We start from the raw sequence: 23,454 nt of genomic DNA, 5'->3' as shown, positions 1-23,454 counted from the left end.
TTGGAAAACATAAATTAAGTTGGACAAGTATAGAGCAGGAATAAAATTTCCCCTTACAAGATACCTGTGTGTATTCCAATGACTGCCATAGTGAAGCAGCAATTTCTGGAGATTTCCCAAAGGCTGAGAGAGTTTCTAATAATTCTGCTTTCAAAATTGGATGTATACTGCATTGCAGAAGTCCCAGAATAACTACTGGTGTCCACTGAGGATGTTCACAGAGAGCCAATCGTGCATTTTCACTCTGAAAAAATTAAGAAAAACTATCACTTATGTTTAATGATATACATAAGATTAAGCCTTGTCAGCTACAGTGTCCATTATACCAAAAATGAATATTTGGAATTGTAACATTTTCTTACACATTGTTTTTCTCCCACCAAATTTACCTTCAGTTAAACTAGACCTATGGCCCCTCTTAGCTCCTTTGATTACTCCTGGGGCCAAATATCAGTGACTATTGAATAAAGTAGCAACTGAATTTCTTCATATGTCAAGTAACTACCTACCCATTTCACAATAGTCGTAGTAAGCTGCAGAAAAGCAATTAATCCATCCTGTTCCTTCTGTGTGATGCCTCTGAGAGGAATGACGATACTGAGTGCTCTCTGCACTTGGCAAATCTTTACGTAAATGTTCATGGTACAGCATCAAGGAGTGGAAGAAATGCTCCCAAGAGACAGGACTTCCACCTGCTCCTTGGATGTTTTCAGCTGAATGAAAAAAAAATAATGTAGATTATATTAAATAAATTACAAGTGGAAAAAAAAATTCCCTAAACTCAATCTCATTGAGTGACTAAAATAATTTAGACCAGTGACTCCAACCATAAGATTATTTTATGTTTTCTGAATTTTTTGAAAATGTGTTTTCCGATGGTCTTAGGCGATCCCCATGAAAGGGTCATTCGACCCCCAAAGGGGTCCCGACCCACAGGTTGAGAACCACTGCTGTATTCAGTGTATAACAGTGGTTCTGAACCTTCCCAATGCCGTGACTTTAATACAGTTCCTCATGTTGTGGTGACCCCAACCATAAAATTATTTCGTTGCTACTTCACAACTGTAATTTTGCTACTATTATGAATCGTAATGTAAATATCTGATATGCAGGATGTATTTTCATTATTACAAATTGAACATAATTAAAGCATAGTGATTAATCTGCCAATCTTGGTTTGGTAGAAGATCAGCGAGGTTGGGATTTTCCAGGATAAAACAACCTCCCTGCCTGCCTCCAGCAGTAGTTCGTGGTTTAGATGAGTTTCACTTTATTAAGTTTACTTTTTTTACATTCCGTTCCCCCACCCACCAGTTTTCTTTTCTTTCTTTCTTCCATTCCTCCCTCCCTTTCTTCTTTTTTTCCATTCCTCCCTCTCTTTTCTTCTTTCTTTCTTTCTATCCATTCCCCCCTTCCCTTTTCTTTCATTCTTTCTTCCATTCCTCCCTCCCTCTTCCCTTTTCTTTCTATTTCTTTCTTTTTCTTTTCTTTTCATTCCTCCCTTTCTTCTTTCTTTCCATTTTCGTCTTTCTTTTTCTTTCTTCTTCTTTCTTCTTTTTTCTCCCTCTTTCTTTCTTTCTTTCTTTCATTCTTTTTCTTTCTTTCTTTCTTTCTTTCTTCTTTCTTTCTTTCTCTTTCCTTTTCTTTTCTCCCCTTGTTCTTTCCACTTCTTTCTCTTTCTTCTTTTCTTTTCTTTTCTTTCTTTTTCTTTCTCTTGTCTTCTTTCTTTTGAATCGTTACACCATGCGTGTGGGTGGTAATGGTTTATTCGTGCGAGCAATTGATTTACACGAGTTAAGAAGTTCCCTTTAAATTGATTTTAAACAGAGCTTAAGCTACTCAAACTGTGCTTCCCTCCATCCCGAATGGAATTCCTCAGGACCGAAGGATGGGTGCGGGCCTGTCCCCCCTCCGACCTCTCCTGCCATCCAAAAGCCTCCAACTCAGTTTAGCCCGCAGGACCAGGACCAGCTCGGGGTGGCAAGGCAGCGTCAGGCCCAAGGGGCTTGAATCCCAGTTGAAGCGGTGGCCCGACTGTCCCGCCGGTCCTCCTGGTTTTCCTGGTGCTTTCAAGTCCCTGGTCGATCGGCTGGGCTGAAGCAGCACCGCCGATCGCACTCACTCGGACATTCATCGGAGCTGAGGCTGATCCACCACTCAGAAGAACCCGTGTCCCCCTTCAGCACTTTGGCGTTTCCCTGGCGTGGAGACAGTGGTGCGGTGTCTGGGTTGTGCCCGAGCCAGGAGAGGCTGCTTCACCACCCGGCGTTCTCAGCACCTGCCACTTCAGGATATGGAGGTGATGGTCTTAGGCGACCCCTTGAAGGGTCGTTTGACCCCCAAGGGGTCGCGACCACAGGTTGAGAACCGCTGGTGTATGACGCACCCAGATTTTCAGCCTCTTTTTTGAGGGAAAAAGTGTCTTATACTCCAAAAAATACGGTAATACGGTACTCTCCCGACTTATGAAAGTTTCTGTTGCTAAGCAAAGTTAGTGAGTTTTGCCTTATTTTACGACCTTTCTTACCACACTTGTTAAGTGAATCACTGTAGTTGTTAAATTAGTAATCCTGTTGATAAGTGAATGCTTGTCAAAAAGTCGTAAAAAGTGATCACATGGACACAGCAACTGTCATAAAAATGATGATTACCAAGCATCTGAATTTTGATCAAATGATCATGGGGATGCTGCAAAAGTTGTAACTGTGAAAAATGGTCATGTCAGTTTTTTTCATGCCAATGAACTGTTGTTGAGGACTACCTATAAACATGAAAAGCTTCAATCTAAGTGTTCAATTACTTCCCTGAAGACATTGTACTTAGGATTAGCTTATGTGTATTTACAGTGAAAATAAAACATCAAACATTCAGCCTATGTGGTGCTATATTTCTTACCATGAGTACTACCATTACCTTTAGCAAAGTAAAGCTAATGAGAACACCGGGTCCATTGGCCAATCCCTGGAGCATTTTTAGATAAGGAATATAAATTGTGGAAGGAAGCAGGTCTCCCATTTGTCTAACGAATTTTGATAAAACAACCTGCAATATAAACAAAGATTCATCTAAGTAGGAATACCTACTCAACAAAACCTTGACATTTGTTTTCAAATATCTGTGGTTAGCAACATACACGTAGTTCTAACTAATGACCACAATAGGACCAACTTTTTCGTTTTCCAAGTGATGCAGTTGTTAAATGAACCACCTCTAATTTTAAGACTTTTGCCACGTCCATTAAGCAAATTACTGTGGTTATTAACTGAATCAACCCGTAAGCCAATCAGCTCCCCCCACCCCATTGATTCTCCTCGTTGGAAGCCTCCTGTGAAAGTTGCAAATGGCACTCACATGACCCTAGGATACTGCAACTGTCATAAATACAAGCTGGTTGTCAAGCACCCGCAGCAAATTTGTGAGGACTGATCATATTTTTCCAGCACCAATGTAAATTTGAATTATTGTTAACAAATGTACACAATCTGCTTAAATACAGCAATCAAATTTTTACATATTTATGTTTATTAGAACTAACTGCAATGTGCCTAATGGCAATATTAACCATGACATATTTCAATGGGTGGGGGTGGGGGAGCTTGCAATCCTATGGTTTTCAGAAAAAAGCTCCAGGAACTAGTGGATATACAGTCTACCATTTCACAGTCGCTGTTTGTCTCTGGTAATTCTTGGGATGCATCTCCAGGATCAAGTGAAGAAATGCTGTAGAACTGGGGTGTCAAACTCAAGGCCGTATCCGTGGAGTACTTAGATCTGGCCCTTGGGGCCACCCTGGAAACAGTGAAGGACCACTCCGCATGCTTCTGCCAGCAAAAACGGGCTCCCGAGCTCCATTTCAGTTGCCATGGTCTCCTGCAACCCTCTGCCAGCGAAAATGGAGCTTCATTTTCACTGGCAGAGGTTGCAGGAGCTGTGGCAGTCAAAAACAGAGCTCAAGAGCCTGTTTTTGTTGGCAGAGCACTTGGGCCACCACAGGCCCCCTGACAGGAGTGACATCGAGCTAAGTGAAAATCGAGTTTGACACCCCTGCTATAGAATGCAAGAGAAACTTCGTCAGTGCCAAAAATGGGGCAGGGATGGGAATATAAATAATGTCAATAAGTGAATGGTGTAGCAGAAACGGATCTACAGCATCCCAAACGTTCAAGTTTCCCTCAAAACTCGTGAAAAGTGATAGACAAGAGTGTACTACATAATAATAAATATACAATTCTAGTATTCTCTCCATTCACCCACATATACTCTACACCAGGTCATGTGCTACCCAGAGGTTTAAATGATGGTTCTTCCACTGAAATTTCTGATTACTATACAGTTGATTATACCGTGTTTCCCCGAAATAAGACAGTCTTATTTTCTTTTGACCACCCCAAATTTTGCTTGGGCCTTATTACCGGAGGGGGGCTTATTGGTTTGGGTTGCTGGGTGGCTGCTCTTTTGTGAGCGGCCCCGAAGAGCCGGGCACAGCCTCAGGGGCAAACTGTTGCAGCAGCGCAACAAAGCCGCCATGAGGTGACCACGCTCATGAGCAGCCCCGGCAATGCCCCTTTCCAGCTGGGCAGAGCACCACTCACCGACCCAGTAATATCTCAAGGCACTAAGCAGCGTGGCGCTCTGCCCAGCTGGAAAGAGAGGTTGCGCGAGCACTTGTTATGTCCCAGCTCATGTGTCTCCCTGCAGGGCAGGGCCAGGGCAATGCTGGCTCCACTGCCGCTGCTTCCCGCAGCCAGTCCACAACCATAGAACGTAGTCCCAGAGTGGCTGCTGCTGGAAGACTCGGCAGCGGATCTCCGGAGTTTGGAAGCTGGTTATGCTCGGAGCATCATGGCGGGGGTGCAGCAGGCTGAGGCAGCAGCAGTGGGGCCACGGTGGCGGCAGCTCCCTGGCCCGGCCCTGCAGGGAAAGCCGGGTCTGGTGATGCTGGTAGGCACGTGAGCTGGAGGCAGAACAAGTACTCACACAACTTTTCTTTCCAGCCAGGCAGAGCACCACGTGCTTAGCGCCTTTGGGATATTACTGGGTCAGTGAGTGGCGCTCTGCCCGGCTGGAAAGGGGCATTGCTGGGCGGCTGCTCATGAGAGCAGCTGCCTAGCAACCCCCCGCTCCAGCTGGGCACAGCGCCACCCACCAACCTAGCAGTATCCCAAAGGCTTCAAGCAATGTGAGCACCTTTGCCCTCCCTCCCTCCGGCTCCTGTGTCTTTGCGTCTTTGGGATATCGCTAGGTTTGTGAGTGGAGCTCTGCCTGGCTGGAGGGAGGGGTTGTCCAGGGGCTTATTATGGGGCGGTGTATATTTTTGTCCACAGGAAAATAGGCATGTCCTTATTATCAGGGCGTATCGTAATTTCGGGAAAACACAGTACTAAGTATGCATTTATCTCTCTCAAACTCAAAAAGTGTCTGGATTTAGTTTGGAGATTGGTTTATTTTAATTTTTGAAACAGTAAGCAAAACTAAAACTACAGTATTTATGCAGTATTTTAGGTAATCTTTATAACTACACGTTAAGCAAATCCTGAAACATAGAGACTAGTATTTAGAGAGGGAGTGGGAAAGGGGGGTTAGCAATCCACTCTAATTTCAATAAAAGGAAGTGGTGTGCAATAACTTCTTCTCAACAGGGCTCTTCCTTTAATAGTGGACACAGTCAACAAAGATGTTTTTAAAAAATTAAAAATCTAAATTAAACAAAGGCATTTCAAATCACAGGCATTCCAAAGAAAGAAATCATTTTTCTAACCTGACGCTGAGGTGGTCTTTGATGGGCTATACCAAGATATGATCCTATGATAGTGGAGCTCTGCAGAGAGTCTGAAGGACACCAATATTCCAGAGCAAATTCCAGATTAAAGGGATCTTTCTTGTATAACTCAGCAATCTTTAAAGGAAGAAAAAAAATTAAAAAAATGAATTTCCACAAATGTACATAGTCCTTAGTTAACAACAGCAATTAGGATTGGAATTTGTCACTAAACAATGCAATATAAAGCATGATGTCACATGACCACACCAAGGTATTTAACATAATTCCTATACATGATCATTTAAATTGTTATATGCTCTTTTAAAATCTATGAATCTTTTAGAAATTGCTTTTCAGAGCAATTATGACAAAGGTTATTATTAATAATCTGTGGAATCTTTTCAGATTTTATTGAGTAATTATGATAAAGGTAAATTATTATTTGCTTAACACAACTTATACAATAGACTATATAAACTTACATTCAGATATTCTAAAGGTCAATACCAAAAAAGACAGGAAAGAGAAGGATAACGAGAAAAACTAAATAAAAGCATGCAACAGAAAGCGAGAAACATAGCTCCCTTCCATTGCCATTCTTTTGGCAAGATTTTGGGGAGATTAAGCCCTCTTATGTTACTTGCTTCTAAAGAAATTAGTCTATATATATATTAAGAAAAACAAGCCCTTTGCTGTTCATAAAACAGTTTCTTCTTCCGTAAAGTAATGATAGGAGTGGAAAGCATATTAGACTTCACACCAAGCATAGCAATAAATCTCTACAGTAGTGTTTCTCAAACTTTTTTTACAATAAATTTATTAAACCACTATGGCTGGTGATTTTTGGGAGCTGAAATCTACAGATCTTAAAAGTGCTGAAATTGAGAAATGCTGCTGTAGACCCTCAAGCCCATTCATGAACTTGTTTATAGCAGAACTTCATAGACACAGCTACATAAGCTATTTCATGGCAAAAAATGCAAGTCAATATATGTACAGATTTGCTTATTGAAGAGCAAAGAAATCAGGAATTTTGTCTGCTCTGAGGCTTAAATTCTAGGTGAGAGGGTAGAACAATCTTTCCAGAAAGAAATTAAAAAACATGGTTAGTTACAAGATCTACTTCTGTTGTTTTCTTTATTTTAAAATGTTGTGCCCTGAGGAAATTAGGTTAATAAAAAGTGATTATATAAATGCCCACATATGTAATTAAAATAAAAATTTAAATACATTTTAACATAAACATTTGCTGTGTTTATTTTAAAAGACAAATACTATTCAAAATAAGAACATTAACTTACTAAAAGCATCAGATGTTCTAAATCTCTTCTAACAGATAAAGGTGGTTCATTACCCATCTGTATACTCATATGAATCATACGGGCATCTTCATCAGCACGGTTTCTCAGTTGTTTCACCTATACAATTGGTCAAGTAAATAAAAGAAAGAAAAAGAAAAATCTGTATGATTTACCACCATTAGCATTTTAAACTTGGAGGAGTAAATGAACAAAAGGAAAGAGTATTTTTTTTACTAAACATGAGAAGTATCCTGCTTGATTAGCTTAAGGCACGTCTGAGTCCAGCATTTTGATTCAATCACTGGATCCCTACAATTAGTATCCCAACCCAGAAATAATATTGAGCCTTAAGAACAATAGCCTTTAACACTTATCGAGAGCCCTTTAAAGAGACTCATATTTGTCAGTATGTAAAAATCACATTAATATGGACATTTAACATACCCGATATATAAGGCAAGACAAAACTTTTGACATTATTCTACATGTGGAAAATGTAGAAAATTTATCAGAAGCATGAGTGATAACTAAAGATAAGATGATGAAGAAGCAAATGGAGGGTTTTGAGTTTACGTAAGAAATGAAATGAACAATAACTTGCGAAGAGAAGCCTATATAAGACTTACCAAGATGTTAATCAGAATGCTAATGCTACAAATGGAAATAGACATAAGACTGCACTATTACTGGAAAGACACAGGTTGATGTAATGAAAGCTGATAATAAAAATTAAGTAAAATTTAGTTAAATTTAGAGTATTATGCATAAAATGAAGTGATAATGGTTGTAGTTAATTAAATGATTGATAATGATAATAATGCATATATATGTATTGGTTTGGTAAGAGGAAATTCTATATAAATTGCAAATAGAGACTATGAAAGGAAGTTTAGAAATTAAACATAATCAATTTTTTATTTAGAACATGTTATAAAGATGCAATTTTATTGTAGGATGTTGGGAGGAGTTAATGGAATGCCATTATGTGGTTTTGCTTTAAATTGAAATATTTCATATAAAAGGATGTAAAAACAATTAGTCAAATGAAGGCTGAGGTATGATGAAAGCAATGTAAATAAATACTGCATACTTGATTTAAAAATATGTGATTCAATATGAATTATAGACGATTACTGTGGAAGGACGCACATAAGTTTTGTAACCAACCATCAAACTTTCTACAATTTGTAATGGAAGATGGTTTTGTGTTTTTCATTTTTCTGTTTGTGTTCATTTAAAAAAAAAAAACTTTTGTACATCTCGTTTTTTTCTCATCTACATGCTTCACTTTTCTTCTGTAACTGCTATTCTAATAGCAAATCCGTCATAAAAGTTATTGCATTAAATTCTTGATTAAATTATCTTTCTATTGATATATATTTTATGGTATTACTCCAAAAAAGTGGTGTTATTAGCCATCAAACCTCAAAAATACTGTATGTCAGAGTTTGTTGCAAAAATTAAATCCAGAAAGCACACACAGATAACAGATTCAGCTGGATTCATTTACTTCTTTATATACAGAATAGATGAATAAATGTACAATATCAACAGGTGGTTCTTCCAAGTAAACATAAGGGAGGAGGCAAACATAAGCAGTTAGTTTCATTTCAGCAGACAAGCCCAGACAGACTGCTTGTTTACTTCTCAGAGCAGCAGACTGCTTAAGTTTCTGTTTCAATTCTCTGCACAGACTCAGATCTGCTTAAGCTCCCACTGGCTGACTTAGTTGCTATGCCTATTCATTGGCTGACATTGTTCCCATGTCTCTCCCATTCATGAATATTCTAACACTGTACACTTCTACCAAAAGGTTTTCAGAATTTTGGCCACTACTGTATAATCAAAAGATAATTGTCCCAAAGGAGCTTTTTCAAAAGGCGTGGACTTTCTTATTTTTTCCTTGAAGATGTTTTGATTCTCATCCAAGAAGCTTCTTCAGTTCTGACTGAGGGTGGGGAATGGAAGGATTTATATTCCTTGCAGTCATCTGGTTATTAGCACTCTCTTTGAGAGTCGTTGAGGGGACTTGGGGGTTTATCTGTGCCCTCAGGGTTACCTAAGTGTGAAAATGGGTGTTTCAAGTATGTTCCATTGAAGACATTCCAGTGATTGTAAAAGGAATGTTGTAAAGAGTCAATGAACAGGTAATCATTAAATGAGGACTATTTATAACTATAGATTAATAAAATTAACAATTTGACTTATTCCAAAGAACTTAAATTCTGACTAGTTATATAAGAAATAGAGATGAAGAAAAATATTTAAAGTATTTTAATATATTTGGGAAAGATATCTTCAATATAATCATTATAGATTTTTTTAATTAAGCCTATATTTAGATGAATAGTCAGCTAACAGATAAATTATGTCTGAATATTGTTTGAAGGATATGTCTCTATTTTTAATCATATTTTTTTGTTTAAAATCTTTTCTAAAACACTAGACATGCTTTTTTCAAGTCTGTGTAAAGAAATTACCCTGAAATATTTGATCTATTTATATTCAAGATAAATGTAACTTAGCTCCCTCCCCATGAAACTTACTTTCATTGGCATCAGGGTAAGGAAATCTGTGATAAGGTTGTGGATTCTACGGATGTAAAATTCTTCCTGATAAAAGTTCTCTGCTCTCACTACAGATTCAGTGAGGAATAGAAAAACATTGTCTGCAATTGCTAATTCTGCCATTGCTTCATCAGCTTCAGTGAATTCCGCAAATGCTGCAAAGAAGAAAGAACAGAAGAAGCAATGTCACAGCACATCCATACTTCATAGGAAATATCAGTTAGCGCTGCCATTTTAATCAGTGGAATGTTTGCAGATTTGCTTCCTTCATTGAAATGAAGGTTCCTTGACTAAATACCACTTTTAATCAAATTTACCTGTCACATCAGAGATGTGTGAAATTCCACGCAAAGTTAGCGCCCAAGCTAACCTAACAGTAGCTTGAAGTCCTGGTAGTTTCCAAGGCCGAGATTCCTGAAGGCGTGTATGGATTGCTGCTATATACTGTCTCTCAGTTAGTAGCGGCAACTGGCGCATCAGTTCTAGAGTAATAATAAAAAGTATCTATCAATGAAATGGTCCAATTCCATTGAAAAAAACTTAATTTGTATAATTTTATACCATATTAGATCATGGATACATAATGTTCAATGTGCATCATGACTGGGTTTAAGCATGGAAATCACATTATGGCTTAATGTGGTATAGAAGCACAACCAATAAAAAGTTAAATTCAGAGATAAAATAAAATGTACACTGGATTTCTATTTTAACACAAATGGAGTTCTATGAATAAATGCATTGCTCTTATTTAGTATTATACTTCTTTGAAATTTAGAGTGCAGTTCTCTGCCAAAGAAGAATTCGCTGTAAAGTTAATTGGCTAATGAAACATTTGATCATAAATTCTTCCAGTTTAGATTATGTTTATTTTCAGAAGACTTTAAGCAATTTTATATGTATGTAATAAAAATCAAAAGCATCCCCCATCTTCCCTATTGATTTTGTGTTAATTTATTTAAGCTAAGATTCTTCTGGTAGAAGTAATGACATTCTTAAACTTTACCCCAAATAATGGACTTCAGAGTACAGGTAGTTTTTTTACTTATGACCACAATTGAGCCCAAAGATTCTGTTGCTAAATGAGACACTTGTTAAGTGAGTTTGCCTCATTTTACAACCTTTCTTGCCAAACCTGTTAAGTGAATTACTGCAGTTGTTAAGTTAGTAACTTGGATGTTAAACGAATGAATCTGGCGTCCCCATTGACTATGCTGGTCAGAATGTTACAAAAGATGATCACATGATCCTGGGACACTGCAACTGTCTTAAATGTGAGTCAGTTGCCAAGCATCTGAATTTTGACCACGTGACCATGGAAGTGCTGAAATGGTTGTAAATGTGAAAAACAGTCATAAGTCACTTTGTTCAGTACCATTGTAACTTTAAATGGTGACTAAATGAACTGTTGTAAGTCAATGACTACTAATATTACAAGTGGGAAGTAAACACAGGAATAGAAAATCCCCTTAACTGCCATCTAATTCCCACAAATCCAGACTCCTAAACAGACATGTGTTTGTCCAATTCAAAAAACTATACAGTAAAGATACTCTACTTAATACTACAATTATTTACTCTACATCTAATTTATAAACAACAAGTTTCTATCTACAAGGTAGAAAGGTCAGTTCCTACTTTTTATTTTTCATCTAGCGTAATAGTGAGTTCTTGGCCTGATAAAGATTCAAGAAATGGTTATATAACAGCTGTAATCTATTCCATTGTCCATGAAAAGAACCATCTTCTTGCTAAATCATGAAAAGGCTGCTAGAAAAAAAAATCTAAAAACGTTAGCAACCTAATCTTATTAGATAAACTTATTCTAAATGAAAATTACTGAAAAATTCATAATCCATGTCTTATACTCATTAAACTCGATATAGCCTGTCCTAGTCTTGTTAGAAGTAATCATTTCAGTATGCAAAAGTTGCTGAACATTCTTCTCATATCTGAGAAACTATCCTTTTTAAAAAGCCTACCGTAGACTCATAGGAATATAACAGCTAATGTAAACAATTAATATTTTATTTATTAGTGTGTGTGTGTGTGTGTGTGTGTGTGTGTGTGTATGTGTGTGTGTGTGTGCATGCATGCATGCATGCATGCATGCATACATACATACATACATATATATATATTTAAAGTCACAACCCCTGGTATGCCCAAATATGGGAGGAAGGTCACACTTCCTCTCTCTGTCTTCGGCTCGTCACAAGAGACCATCCAGACAGAAACCCAATATTTTTTACTGTTGCCTTTTTGTTACATTTGTTATATTTATGCTGATAAATAAATAAAGGGAGACTAGTATAGATCTATTTCAAGCTATTTAGCTATTAATATATATATATATATAAATTAATGACATGAATGGCACATCTTTCAATACGAATTAAAATGGAAAATATTACCGTCTCGATCTTCAGTTATCTGTTCTAGAAAGCTGACATCAAAACAATACAGAACAGCCAAAGTAGTGCCAAGTTTACTCTGTCCAATGATCCATCAGCTTCTACAGTTACTTTCTCCAAATAACTAAGCAGGATTAAAATATCATCACGGCTTAGTGATGACTGGCAAGTCCAAACAAACAAGCTTTCAGCCAAAGCCTGCCGACATTCCTTGATAAGATCAGCAACCTAGTTCAAAATAAAATATTGAATTTGACACATTTGACACTATAGCAGCGGAAGGAGCAACAGGATCAGCAAGAGACCAGTTCACTGCTAAGCCACAATTGTTATGATTTAGGCTGATCTCTGAGGCTAAGCAAGACAGGCTCTGACTAAAATTAAGGGAACTGCCTGGGTATTGCAGGGCTACTGGTGGGAAATGGAAGAAAGCAACGATAAACCATTTCTGTGACACTTTCAATAAATTGCATGGCAAAAATCGTAAGGAATTGAAAGCAGTATGACATTTTGTCTTAATGGAATAACAATGGGACTGAAGTATGAGAATTCAAGTTCACACTGTAACACTAATCTGCAATTTAGTATTCCATATATGGGTTGCATCTACTGTGTATATTTAAAACGCTTAACACATTTAATACACAGTGTCACTCACCATATATTGAGGGGTTGAGGGTGTTATGTATGCATGTGTATGTGTACACACACACACACACACACTCACTGTATATAAATTATTCTTCCAAATACTGGAGATGTGTCAAAAAAAACCGTGATAAAATTATACCCTTTTGGCTAATTTTTTTTCGGAGAGATGAGTATCACTAAACAAAGAACTGAATGCTCTCCAGAATTAGGCTTCTTGCATTTATTTACAGGACCAAATTATAAGTTCTTTAAAAATAAAGAACTGATTACTGTTATCTATTTCATTTTAGCAGAACAATCATTGTGCGATATTGGAAAATTCTAGATAACGTAACAATTGTGAATTAGAAAGGCCTTTTCAACTGCCACATTAGGAAAAAAAACCCAACATTTGCTTATTAAATTTATATGCCATTAAATTTATATGCCAGCATCATAGAAACAGAGATACAAACATTAAATGTTAAAATTAAATTAATGAGACTTCAGAAGCAAGAACCACAATTTTATCAAATTTGATTGCATTATTTGATTTACCTTAATAGGAATAGGCTATAATTTAGTAAACTCTTTATTATGATAAATTTTCACATGTATAGTAGCCATCTCTTTGTACACATAGATCTTTTTTTAATTTGTTTTAATTTTTAATTTGTATCTTTTTCTGTTTACATGTATCTTGGATTTATGTTAATGTGGTTACCTGCATGAAATTTTTAAAAAATGATTTTGAAATGAATGCTGCTTTTCTTAATTGTATTCTGATATTAAAAGTATTATATTTTAAAATTAATTACCTCTTTGCGATGTTTCTCACTACCCAGGCCTCGCTCTTTCTGTAATTTTTCAAATTCAGTGTTCACATCAATTTGAGATACCAAAGTCAGAATTTTATGAGTTAAACCCTGCTCCATCAATTCATCTGTAAACTGTGTTGTTATAGACACCAACTCAGGACTGCAATTGAAAAAGATAGTAGTGTCATAAATAACTTTATTTTGGCATGCTGCTGAATGTTCCTCAGTACTGTAGAACATTAGAAATTAAGTTATACCAACAATATTAGGCTTTCAAGAGAAGACGCATATCTTTTTAAGTGATAAAAGTTGGAATTATGTCTTGAGATAGAAGCAAGATGGCAACAAATTGTATCACAGATGCAAAGGCAGAATCATGTACTCTACAGCACCATGCAAGTCACCATTTAACCATGGGAACCATGGGTATCCTTCACTTATAGTTTAAAAATTATGTAAACTGCTGTACTACCTCAGGTTTTTTTTAACTCCTCAGCCTCATGCATGTATCACTAGATCAGTGATGGCAAACCTTTTTTGACTGCCGTGTCAAAAGCGGGGGAAGCACAGGGAGGTTGTGCGCTGGTTTGTCACACCCATAATGCTATGCACGACACCCCCCCCAGCGTGTGTATGCGTGCAATCAGCAACAAATACTATACCACTACCCCCACTTTTGGTGCTGTTTTTTCGCCCATCCCTGGCTCCAGAGGCTTTCCAGAGGATGAAAACAGCCTCCCCCGCCGCCGCCCCCCATGCCTTCTGAAGGCCTCAGGAGTTTCCCTAAAGCCTCCAGAGGGTGACAAACAGACCTACAGGGAACCCGGAAGTCACCATTCCTGAACTTCGGGGTTCGTCGTAGGTCCGTTTTTTGCCCTCCAGAACCTTCATGGGTCTTCAGAAGGCTTCCCTGAGGGCTCCAGAGGGCAAAAACCAGCTCTACAAGCAAACCAGAAGTGACTTCCGGTTTGTCCATAGGGCCATTTTTCAAACTCCGGAGCCTCCTGAAGGCTCCGGAGGTCGAAAACCAGTCCTACGAGCAAACCAGAAGTCTGTTCCCAAACTTCCAGTTTGCCCGTAGGGCCGGTTTTTTGTGCTTTGGAGGCTTCAGGGAAGCCTCCGGAGGGCAAAAAACGGCCTCAAAAGAAGGCCAAAGTCAGCTGGCCCACACGCATGCGCACTGGCCAGCTAACAGGGCAACACTTCACGGCACTAGATGCTATAGAATCAAAATGGAGATGTCAAAATAAAGACTATTATGAGGGAAAACAAAAAGATCAAAACAATACATAATATACTATATAACTATGTAATACTGTATGCATACTATATGAATAGAGGCAATTTTCCCTTCCACTGCAAAAATCAGGCTTTGAAAATCCAAGTCCAAAATAAATATGCTGCTAATGTCTAAGGTTTTTCCAATCTTTTTGCTGAAAACAGACCTGAGCTCCAGTGTCCATGTCTTGCCTCGTCGAGACTGGATAAGTGTTCTCAATGAATTTGCAATGCATCGCTTTCCATCCCAGTATAAGAGAACAGCTACTAAACCCCTAGTGAGACCTGGGAAACGAGGCTGCTGGTGTTCTCCTAAAAAGGAAAATAAAGTTGCAGTCACATATGGGTCATAGCTTCTGATGTTTTAAATTTTCTGTTTCTTTTACCCAGTTTCAAATTATAGGGAAGGGGAGCAGAATATATGGAATATTCCTTAATAAAATGCTCAAGTTCACCTCTGACTCAGTCCTCTCCAATTTTGTTCCCATTATTAATATTCTTTAAAAAAAAGTGACTAAGGGGACAGCCCTCTTCTCTGTCATGTATAAACTGACTCTACATCTGGTATTTTTTTCCAATTCCTACAGAAAAAAAAATAGAAAGAACAACCAATTTCTCCATCAAAACTGAAAGTGTGACAACTAAGCACTTCACAATACTATTACACCTCAGTAATAGAGCATGTAGCAGCTTACAAAGTAAAACATTCCTGTATCCTACCTCTACTATTTCACTATAGTTAGTAGCCTTTCTCTATTTCACTAGTCACTACCGTGTTTCCCCGAAAATAGGACAGGGTCTTATTTTCTTTTGCCCCACGAAATGTGGCCTTAGGCTTATTATCAGGGAGAGCTTATTGTTTTGGGGTTGCCGGGCGGCTGCTCCATTGCAAGCAGACTCCCGAAGAGCCAGGCACAGCCTCAGGGGCAAAGCAGCCATGAGGTAACCATGCTCACGAGCAGCCGCCTGGCAAATCCCCTCTCCAGCCGGGCAGAGCGCCATTCACTGACCTAGAGGGTATCACTAAGGGCCAAGCCACCTGGCGCTCTGCCTGCCTCCTAGCTCCGTGGCTTGGCACATCCGGGATACCCCCTAGGTCAGTGCATGGAACTCTGCCCGGCTGGAGAAGGGGGTTGCGCGAGCACCTATTCCGCCCCCAGCCTCACCAAGCCATTGCGCAGCTCTCCCAGGGCACCGCTGCTGGCCGCCGCCACACTCCAAGCATAACTTCAAAACTCCAAAGCTCGGGACCGAGTCTTCCAGCATCAGCCGCTCTAGGAGTGCTCTCTATGGTGGGCCGGCTGCTGGAAGACTCTCTGTCCGGCAGCCGGCCCCCATAGAGAGCACTCCTAGAGCAGCCGATGCTGGAAGACTCGGCCCCGAGTTTTGGAGTTTGGAAGTTATGCTCGGAGCATGGTGGCAGGGGCTGGCGGCGGCCAGCAGCGGTGCCCTGTGAGAGCTGCGCAAGGGCTTGGTGAATCTGGGGGCGGAACATGCGCTCACGCAACCCCCCTCTTCAGCCGGGCAGAGCTCCATGCACTGATCTAGGGGGTATCCCGAATGTGCCAAGCCGCGGGAGCTGGGGGGGGGGCAGAGCGCCACGTGGCTTGGCTCCTTAGTAATACCCTCCCAGGTCAGTGAATGGCACTCTGCTTGGCTGGAGAGGGGATTTGCTGGGCGGCTGCTCGTTAGCATGGTTACCTCATGGCTGCTTTACTCCTGAGGCTGTGCCTGGCTCTTCGGGAGCCTGATCGTAAGGGAGCAGCCACCCGGCAACTCCCCCCTCCGGCCAGGCAGAACGCCACTCCCCAACCTAGTGGTATCCCAAAGGCGCCAAGCAACATGAGCGCCTTTCCCCCCCTTCCCGGCTCCCGCGGCTTGGCACCTTTGGGATACTGCTACGTCGGTGAGCGGTGCTCTGCCTGGCCAGAGGGGGGGGGGGTTGTCCAGAGGGTTTATTTTTGGAGGTGGGCTTATATTTTTGCCCACGTGAAAAATGTGGCAACGCGTTAGTTTCGAGACACGTCGTATTTTCGGGGAAACACGGCAGAGGTGGGTTCCTACCAGTTCGCACCTATTCGGTAGAACCGGTTCGTCAAATCTACCGAACCGGTTAGAAAAGGTTCCACCAGTGGACCCGGAAAGCAGGCCACACCTACAGAAGAGGCTCCAAAATTTTTTGAAACCCATCACTGGTTCTTGGATATGATTATTCTACACTATCATGCTCATATTTATAAAACTCAGTGCCTCTGTGAAAGGTAAGGATGACTACTGCGTTTGTGGTGCAATCAGAACATTGCATGTGTTGAAGTTGTTTTAACGCAAACCAAAGATGCCTTTTAAAAAACAAGTTTACATCATATTCTTATGCATGCCAGTGCTGTGTGTGAGGTGATTTAAGGTGGTTCTGAGAAGTGTCGTCGGCATCTTCATATCCGGTCACATGGGCGGCAAGCCACTCCCACAAAGGAGGCCACACCCACAGAGTAGGTTCGAACAATTTTTGAAACCCACCACTGAAACCGGTATATGTATACTTTCAAGTTTCTCTCAGTAATCTAAAATAAATGCTTTGATAAGGCTTAGACCCACAAACAATAAGTGACTACTTTTCAAAGCAACATATTAAAATTGTTATTAAAACCATGATTTTAATATTAATATTGTGTTTTCGTCTCCTGTAAGCCACTCTGAGTCGCCATGAGCAATAGGTGGCAATATTTTTTTTAAATAAATAAATAAATAATAACTAACTTGGGGGAAAACGTTATATGGGAATATTTTTCAATCTAAAAGGAGTAACATACAGTTTTTAGGCAGAGTCTAGGATCTTCTCAGCCTTCCTAGCTTATTTTACTAGCACAATGAGTCAAATACAACCAACAATTCCTTCTGGATACGTAGTTATTACTTAACTACACTTAGTTAAGTATTATGATATAACCCATATATATTTATTTTCATTTGAAAAAATTATATGCTGCCCTTGAAAACAACATATTCTCAGGCCAAGTTTACAACATTTGAAAATCATATATGAAAATGCATAATGTACATACAATAAAAGCAATAAAAGATACAATTTTAAACGCTCTATTGAAACAAGTGTAAGCATTAAACATTACGTACTTTCATATGATTAGATACTAGTAGTTTTAAAACATATCTCTGGGGATTAAAAAAGAGATATTAGCTGTTTCTTGCTCAGGAGGAATTTTCTAATTCATGGTTGCTGGATTAGATTACTACTTTTGCAGAAAAAAACTACTATTTCTAGCAAGCACTGCATCTCAGCCTAGGAAAGTACCTGGAAAAAGAGGCTTGATAGGTTTGAGCATTTTGCATTTATAGGAATCCTGAACAAAATCAGAAAATAAAAGAAGTGACAGTTGGGTCTCATCACATTACCAGCCAGGAGAAGTTCAACAGCTGCCAATTCTCCAATATCAAAAAGATCACTCAGAATAAAGGCCTCTTTGATGAGCTGTTCTGGTAACAATCGGGTCCCCTGTTGGCCTTGGATAGCAACTCCCTCAGTATTGGCTTTCTGAACTTTTTCATGCTGTTGGGCATTCTTCGGCTACAAAAATTTTTAAAAACTGCTTAATTATTCTCAAAGATAAATTGATTTTTTTTTACTAAAATACAGCTGCAAATTAGGAAATACAAAACATACTGCTTTATGGATAAAATGTTCTACAGTTTGAGTTTGACACCTCTGTACTATATTGTAATAATGTATAATTAATTTTGGATTGTTTTTAGGTTTCCAATCACCATGCTCTGTGAAGTATGGATTATTGGTTAACATATATAAAATATCCTGACTATGTGTACCTAACACATATGCCTTATTTAATGGACAATATATAACTGCATACTATTTTGCAAGGTACTATCTAGATTAGGGATCTCAGCTTTCATAAAATACACACCTATCTTTGCTCACACTTAAACATACTATCCAAAATGTGTCAAAAATGGCCAAAGTTTTTGTCATTAACAGGGAATGCTGAATGTGGCATAACTAAGATTAACTTTTGTAACCTAACCTTCTCTAACTTAGTAAAAAGCAAATCATGATGGGTGATGGATATCAATATCTACAGGCCCCATCTTCTAAATTACAGGGGAGTATTTTGCTTGTTTCTTAGCACAGAAATCATTATTTTAGATATTGGACTAATCTATTTTTTCTCAAGTGATCTGTCACTTCCCATTTAACTTGACTGCACTGGGCAAAATACTACCAAAAATCCCTTCTCTTTATATAATATCAGTTTCTGATGTAAATGTCTATGAAGAAATATTACCTTCACTGCAATATTATTAAAATACTTCATTCTGACAACATTAAAGTTTTAATTCAAGTAAAATATAAAGCATACTTTATGGAACAAGAATAATGCCAACACAACTCTTTTTTAAATACCTGCTAATAAAATAAAAGTTTGTTTACCGGATTTCTGAAGAGTGATATAAAATCAGCTTTGTGTTTCTTTAAAATCTGGTCAAGAAGATGTATTGCTTCAGATTGCCTTTTCCATATAGCATTAACCACTGCTTGCCAAATGTCTTTGTATGGCCCCCACAAACTGGCAGCTGAAAATAATACATGTGTTGCAATTAAATAAAATTACAGCAAAGCATTGCTACATTATACAATACTTACAAAAACATTTAAATTACATTAATTATAAGTGATGGCAGTAGCAAGAGGTCAGCTTCCCTGAAGGCTCCGGAGGGTGAAAAACGGCCCTATGGGCAATCCGGAAGTTCGGAAATGGTGACTTCCGGTTTGCCCATAGGGCCATTTTTCGCCCTCTGGAGCTTTCAGGAAAGCCTCCTGAAGGCTCCGGAGGGCAAAAAATGGCACTACAATCAATCCGGAAGTCCTCGTTCCTGAACTTCCGGTTTGCCCGTAGGGCCATTTTTCACCTTCCGGAGCCTTCAGGGAGGCAGGGGAGGCTGTTTTCGCCCTCCGCAGGCTCCAGAGGTTTTTTAGGAGCCTGGGAGGGTAAAAACAGCACACCAAAAGCGGGTGGGGGTGCGCGCATAGCATATGGGTGTGGGCATACCCGCACACGACCCCCCTGTGTTCCCCACACTTTTGGCATGCGATCCAAAAAAAATTAGCCATCACTGGCCTATGCCATAAAGTGACTTAAAGGTAATGATCATCATCTTGAATTGGACCCCAAAAAAAACTGGCAACCAGTGCAGTGTTACATGTACTACCCGAGGAGCCTCCAGAACTATCTGCACTGCTGCATTCTAAACCAATAGTAGCTTCCAAGGTAGCCCCATGTAAAGTGCAACTTAAATTTCAGATTATTTCATGTTGTTTTCTAACAAAAAAAAATAGGATACAAAATTTTAAGTAACACAAAACTCATAAATTACTATCACCAGTGAAGACCACAGGCATTTTACTGGGATCTGCACATGTGTTTGCAGATCTTATGCCAAACTATTTTCCATAAAGAAAATAACCAACATATGAACACCTCTACAACCTGAATTAAGAACTGAAAAGGTTAAAAAAGCCATGGTCCCAGTGGTGGGATTCAATAATTTAACAACCGGTTCTCTGCCCTAATGAATTCTTCCAACAACCAGTTCACCAAACTGCTCAGAAAGTTTACAACTGGTTTTCCCGAAGTGGTGCGAACTGGCTGAATCCCACCACTGCATAGTCCCCAATTGCCATACTAATTCATAACAAAATAACAATCTAGTTTAGTAACACTAAAATAAGCACCATCAAGGCCAAACACTCTCTTAAGTCTTGCTGTTTTCAGTTTGCATTCCTTCTCTATCCATGAAGCAACAATAAGTGACATATAGAATGTTATTCCTTACTTGCTTCATGCTGTTTTCTGGGCATATCTGTGAACTGAGAACCAGAAAAAAGCAGTGGCCAAGCACAGTTCTCAACATCAATGCTGCAGTGAAATCAGGGTGGCACCTTCCAAATATTATGATTATTTGTCATAATGCCCATGGTAATACAGATTGTTTTCTCTACTCTGCCTGAAAGGAGGATTCTGAACTTCTATCAGCCTGAGGACAGTTGGCTACAGACACACTGACAGCCACATTCCATAATTGGATGAGGGCAAAACCAGACACAAAGGATTTATGTGAGTTGTCAAATGATGGTTTAAAATTCTACAAAGCTCAAGGATGTTGGCCCTTACATATTTCTACCATTCCAAAATCAAACACAAAAAGACAAATGCAAATGTTGACTCCACTTTTACAAAAGTGCCTTCCTATGTTCTCTGATGTCCGAGACAGGATGTATGCAGATAGAAGCTGCTACAGGTAGTCCTTGACTTATGACCACAATCGAGCCCAAAATTCTAAGTGAGACACTTAGGAACATGAATGAATTTTGCCCCATTTTATGAATGTTCTTGCCACACTTGTTAAGTAAATTACTGCAGCTATTAAGTTAGTAACATGGTTGTTAAGTGAATGGCTTCCACATTGATTTTGCTTGTCAGGTGGTCTCAAAATATGATCACATGACCCTGGGACACTGCAACTGTCATAAAGACAGTTGCCAAGCATTTGAATTTTGATCACATGACCATGGGGATGCTGCAGTGGTCGTAAGTGGGGGAAATGGTCATAAGTCACTTTTCAGTGCCACTGTGATTTGGCACTAAATGAATTTGGTGATTTGGAAATTAAATGAACTGTTGTAAGTCAAGGACTACCTATATTGTGGCAAGGAAAAAAAAAACCACTGATCCACTGACAATCAAAATAACCTAAGGACAATAATTCAGATTTCAGCTGATCCTTCAAAGAATATTTAAGAATTCGAATTTTCATCACAGAAGAATCTCCTTTAAAAAAGAACTCTAGATCTGCTCTCGGTCGCCATTATTTATTGTTTTATGTTATTTTTAATGCACTGTGTTATTAGAGAGTTGCTTTTCCCACTTTCTCGGCCGCATTAGTCCAAAAATCCGATTTCGATACATTTGGTTTTTTTGATTGGGAGCCGCACAAAGTTCGTTGTATAATCGGCGACTCTTGGCTAGATCCAAGGGATTATTATTTTTTTCGGTGCTGCGTAAACAGTTTCGATCAAGACGAAGTGCAAAGGAAGCAGCAAAGCCCATCAATCTTCCTGGAACAAAACTCACTTTTGAGCCGCTAAGTAAAACAAAATTGCGCGAAGCATAAAGGGAGCGAAACTCATTCATATCCAAGCAAGGTCGCCTTAGAATGATTCATAGTTTTGCCATAAATAAGGGGGAAACCGGGCGAGACCGGTACCGCCTTGCAGGGGAAAAAGACGCCCGAAACCAAACCACGGCTTCTCCTCTCGCCCTCCACTTCGCACCCGAGCCTCCCTACCTGAAATTACCGCCAACGGCGCCGACATCTTGGACGCTCCCTCACGCGAGGCCAGCGCACCTCCTTGCCCAAAGGCCCGGAACTCCACGCAGGCAACCTCTGTGATTGCCCGGGAGTGCTATTAACTTTCCGACGCACCACTAGGATACTTAGCATATCAAGAATATTTCCAGCCCCCTGCTTGCTTCCATAGCACGGTGAGCAGACGGTCCCTTAGACTCGTTAGATAAAAATCGACACATGTATATATATTTTAGCAATCGAAGGATAGCCACATGCCCGACAATTAAGAAAAATGAGGACCTGGAAGTAACGAATGCTGGGAATTGTAGTTCGGCCCAACATGCTAGAAGCGCGGGAAATTGAACGAGCCTTTGCAATTTAGTGGGACAAATGTCATTCGTTGACACGGGTTTCTCCACATTTTGTTCAAACGTATAGATAGAAAAGCCAATTTTATAAAAAATATATTTGTACATCAGAAATCAACAGCAGATTGATTAGCAAGTTATAGCCCAGAGGTCTTCAAACTGGGAAACTTTAAGACTTGTGGACTTCAATTCCCAGTATTCTCCAGCTGGCTGAAGAATTCTGGGAGTTGAAGTCCACAAGTCTTAAACGTTCCCAAGTTTGGGGACCCCTGTTACAGCCTCTCTTTCCTGAATAGTTGAAGTAGCATGTAAGTTTCTCCCTCGCACACATTCTATTTTCACAGTGAACTAGATTAATAGAATTGCACTGATAAAGGCTCACCAACGTTATTGAAACATCGTGAGACTAGTCTCTCTTTTTTGGGGGGTGGCAATGTTTTAGACAAGGCGTGGATTTTATACATCAGTTTCCTCTTTCTGTTTAACGCACCAGAATACATTCGTGTAAATAGAAATTAAATCTGAACGCATTTTCAAACACATTCAGGCTGATGTTATCCAATGTAGAATCCAATGAATTTAAACCTGAACGCATTTCAAACAAAAGCAGGCTGATATTATCCATCACACCGAAAAAAATATAATCACCGCTTCATGAAGCCAGGCTTATAACCGTAGAAATACTGTAGAGACCGGGGGTCCCCAAGCTTGGCAATTTTAAGAATTATGGGCCAACTGGAATTCTGGGAGTTGAAGTCCACAAGTCTTAAAGTTGCCAAGTTTGAAGTCCTCTGGTATAGACAGGGAGTTCCTAATTCCCCAACCAGTTCCCCAAACTACTGGAGTACACCTGCTGGGGGCGGACTCCTCGGACTGCATGGCTTATGCTTCCTGTCTTTTCTTTCCGTTACACCAACTCGCTGGTGGCTTGTGCATA

General features: G+C 39.5%; 1 protein-coding gene across 1 annotated transcript in view; it reads right to left on the bottom strand.

The window, feature by feature from the left end:
* NUP205 (nucleoporin 205) overlaps positions 1–22,437 on the bottom strand; it is a 57,973-nt gene extending 35,536 nt beyond the window's left edge. The window contains 16 exon segments of the mRNA XM_032221233.1: positions 65–244; positions 510–588; positions 590–713; positions 2,896–2,943; positions 2,946–3,042; positions 5,759–5,896; positions 7,063–7,179; positions 9,609–9,784; positions 9,947–10,111; positions 12,044–12,103; positions 12,106–12,271; positions 13,492–13,651; positions 14,937–15,081; positions 18,181–18,352; positions 19,232–19,374; positions 22,147–22,437. Of these exon segments, the coding sequence (XP_032077124.1) occupies positions 65–244; positions 510–588; positions 590–713; positions 2,896–2,943; positions 2,946–3,042; positions 5,759–5,896; positions 7,063–7,179; positions 9,609–9,784; positions 9,947–10,111; positions 12,044–12,103; positions 12,106–12,271; positions 13,492–13,651; positions 14,937–15,081; positions 18,181–18,352; positions 19,232–19,374; positions 22,147–22,174 (1,998 nt within the window). The 5' untranslated portion in view covers positions 22,175–22,437.
* Between the last annotated feature and the right edge of the window lie 1,017 nt (positions 22,438–23,454).

Source organism: Thamnophis elegans, chromosome 7 (genome assembly GCF_009769535.1).
Source record: "Thamnophis elegans isolate rThaEle1 chromosome 7, rThaEle1.pri, whole genome shotgun sequence".
NCBI classification, from domain to species: Eukaryota; Metazoa; Chordata; class Lepidosauria; order Squamata; family Colubridae; genus Thamnophis; species Thamnophis elegans.
This window is presented reverse-complemented; position numbering and strand designations above follow the sequence as displayed.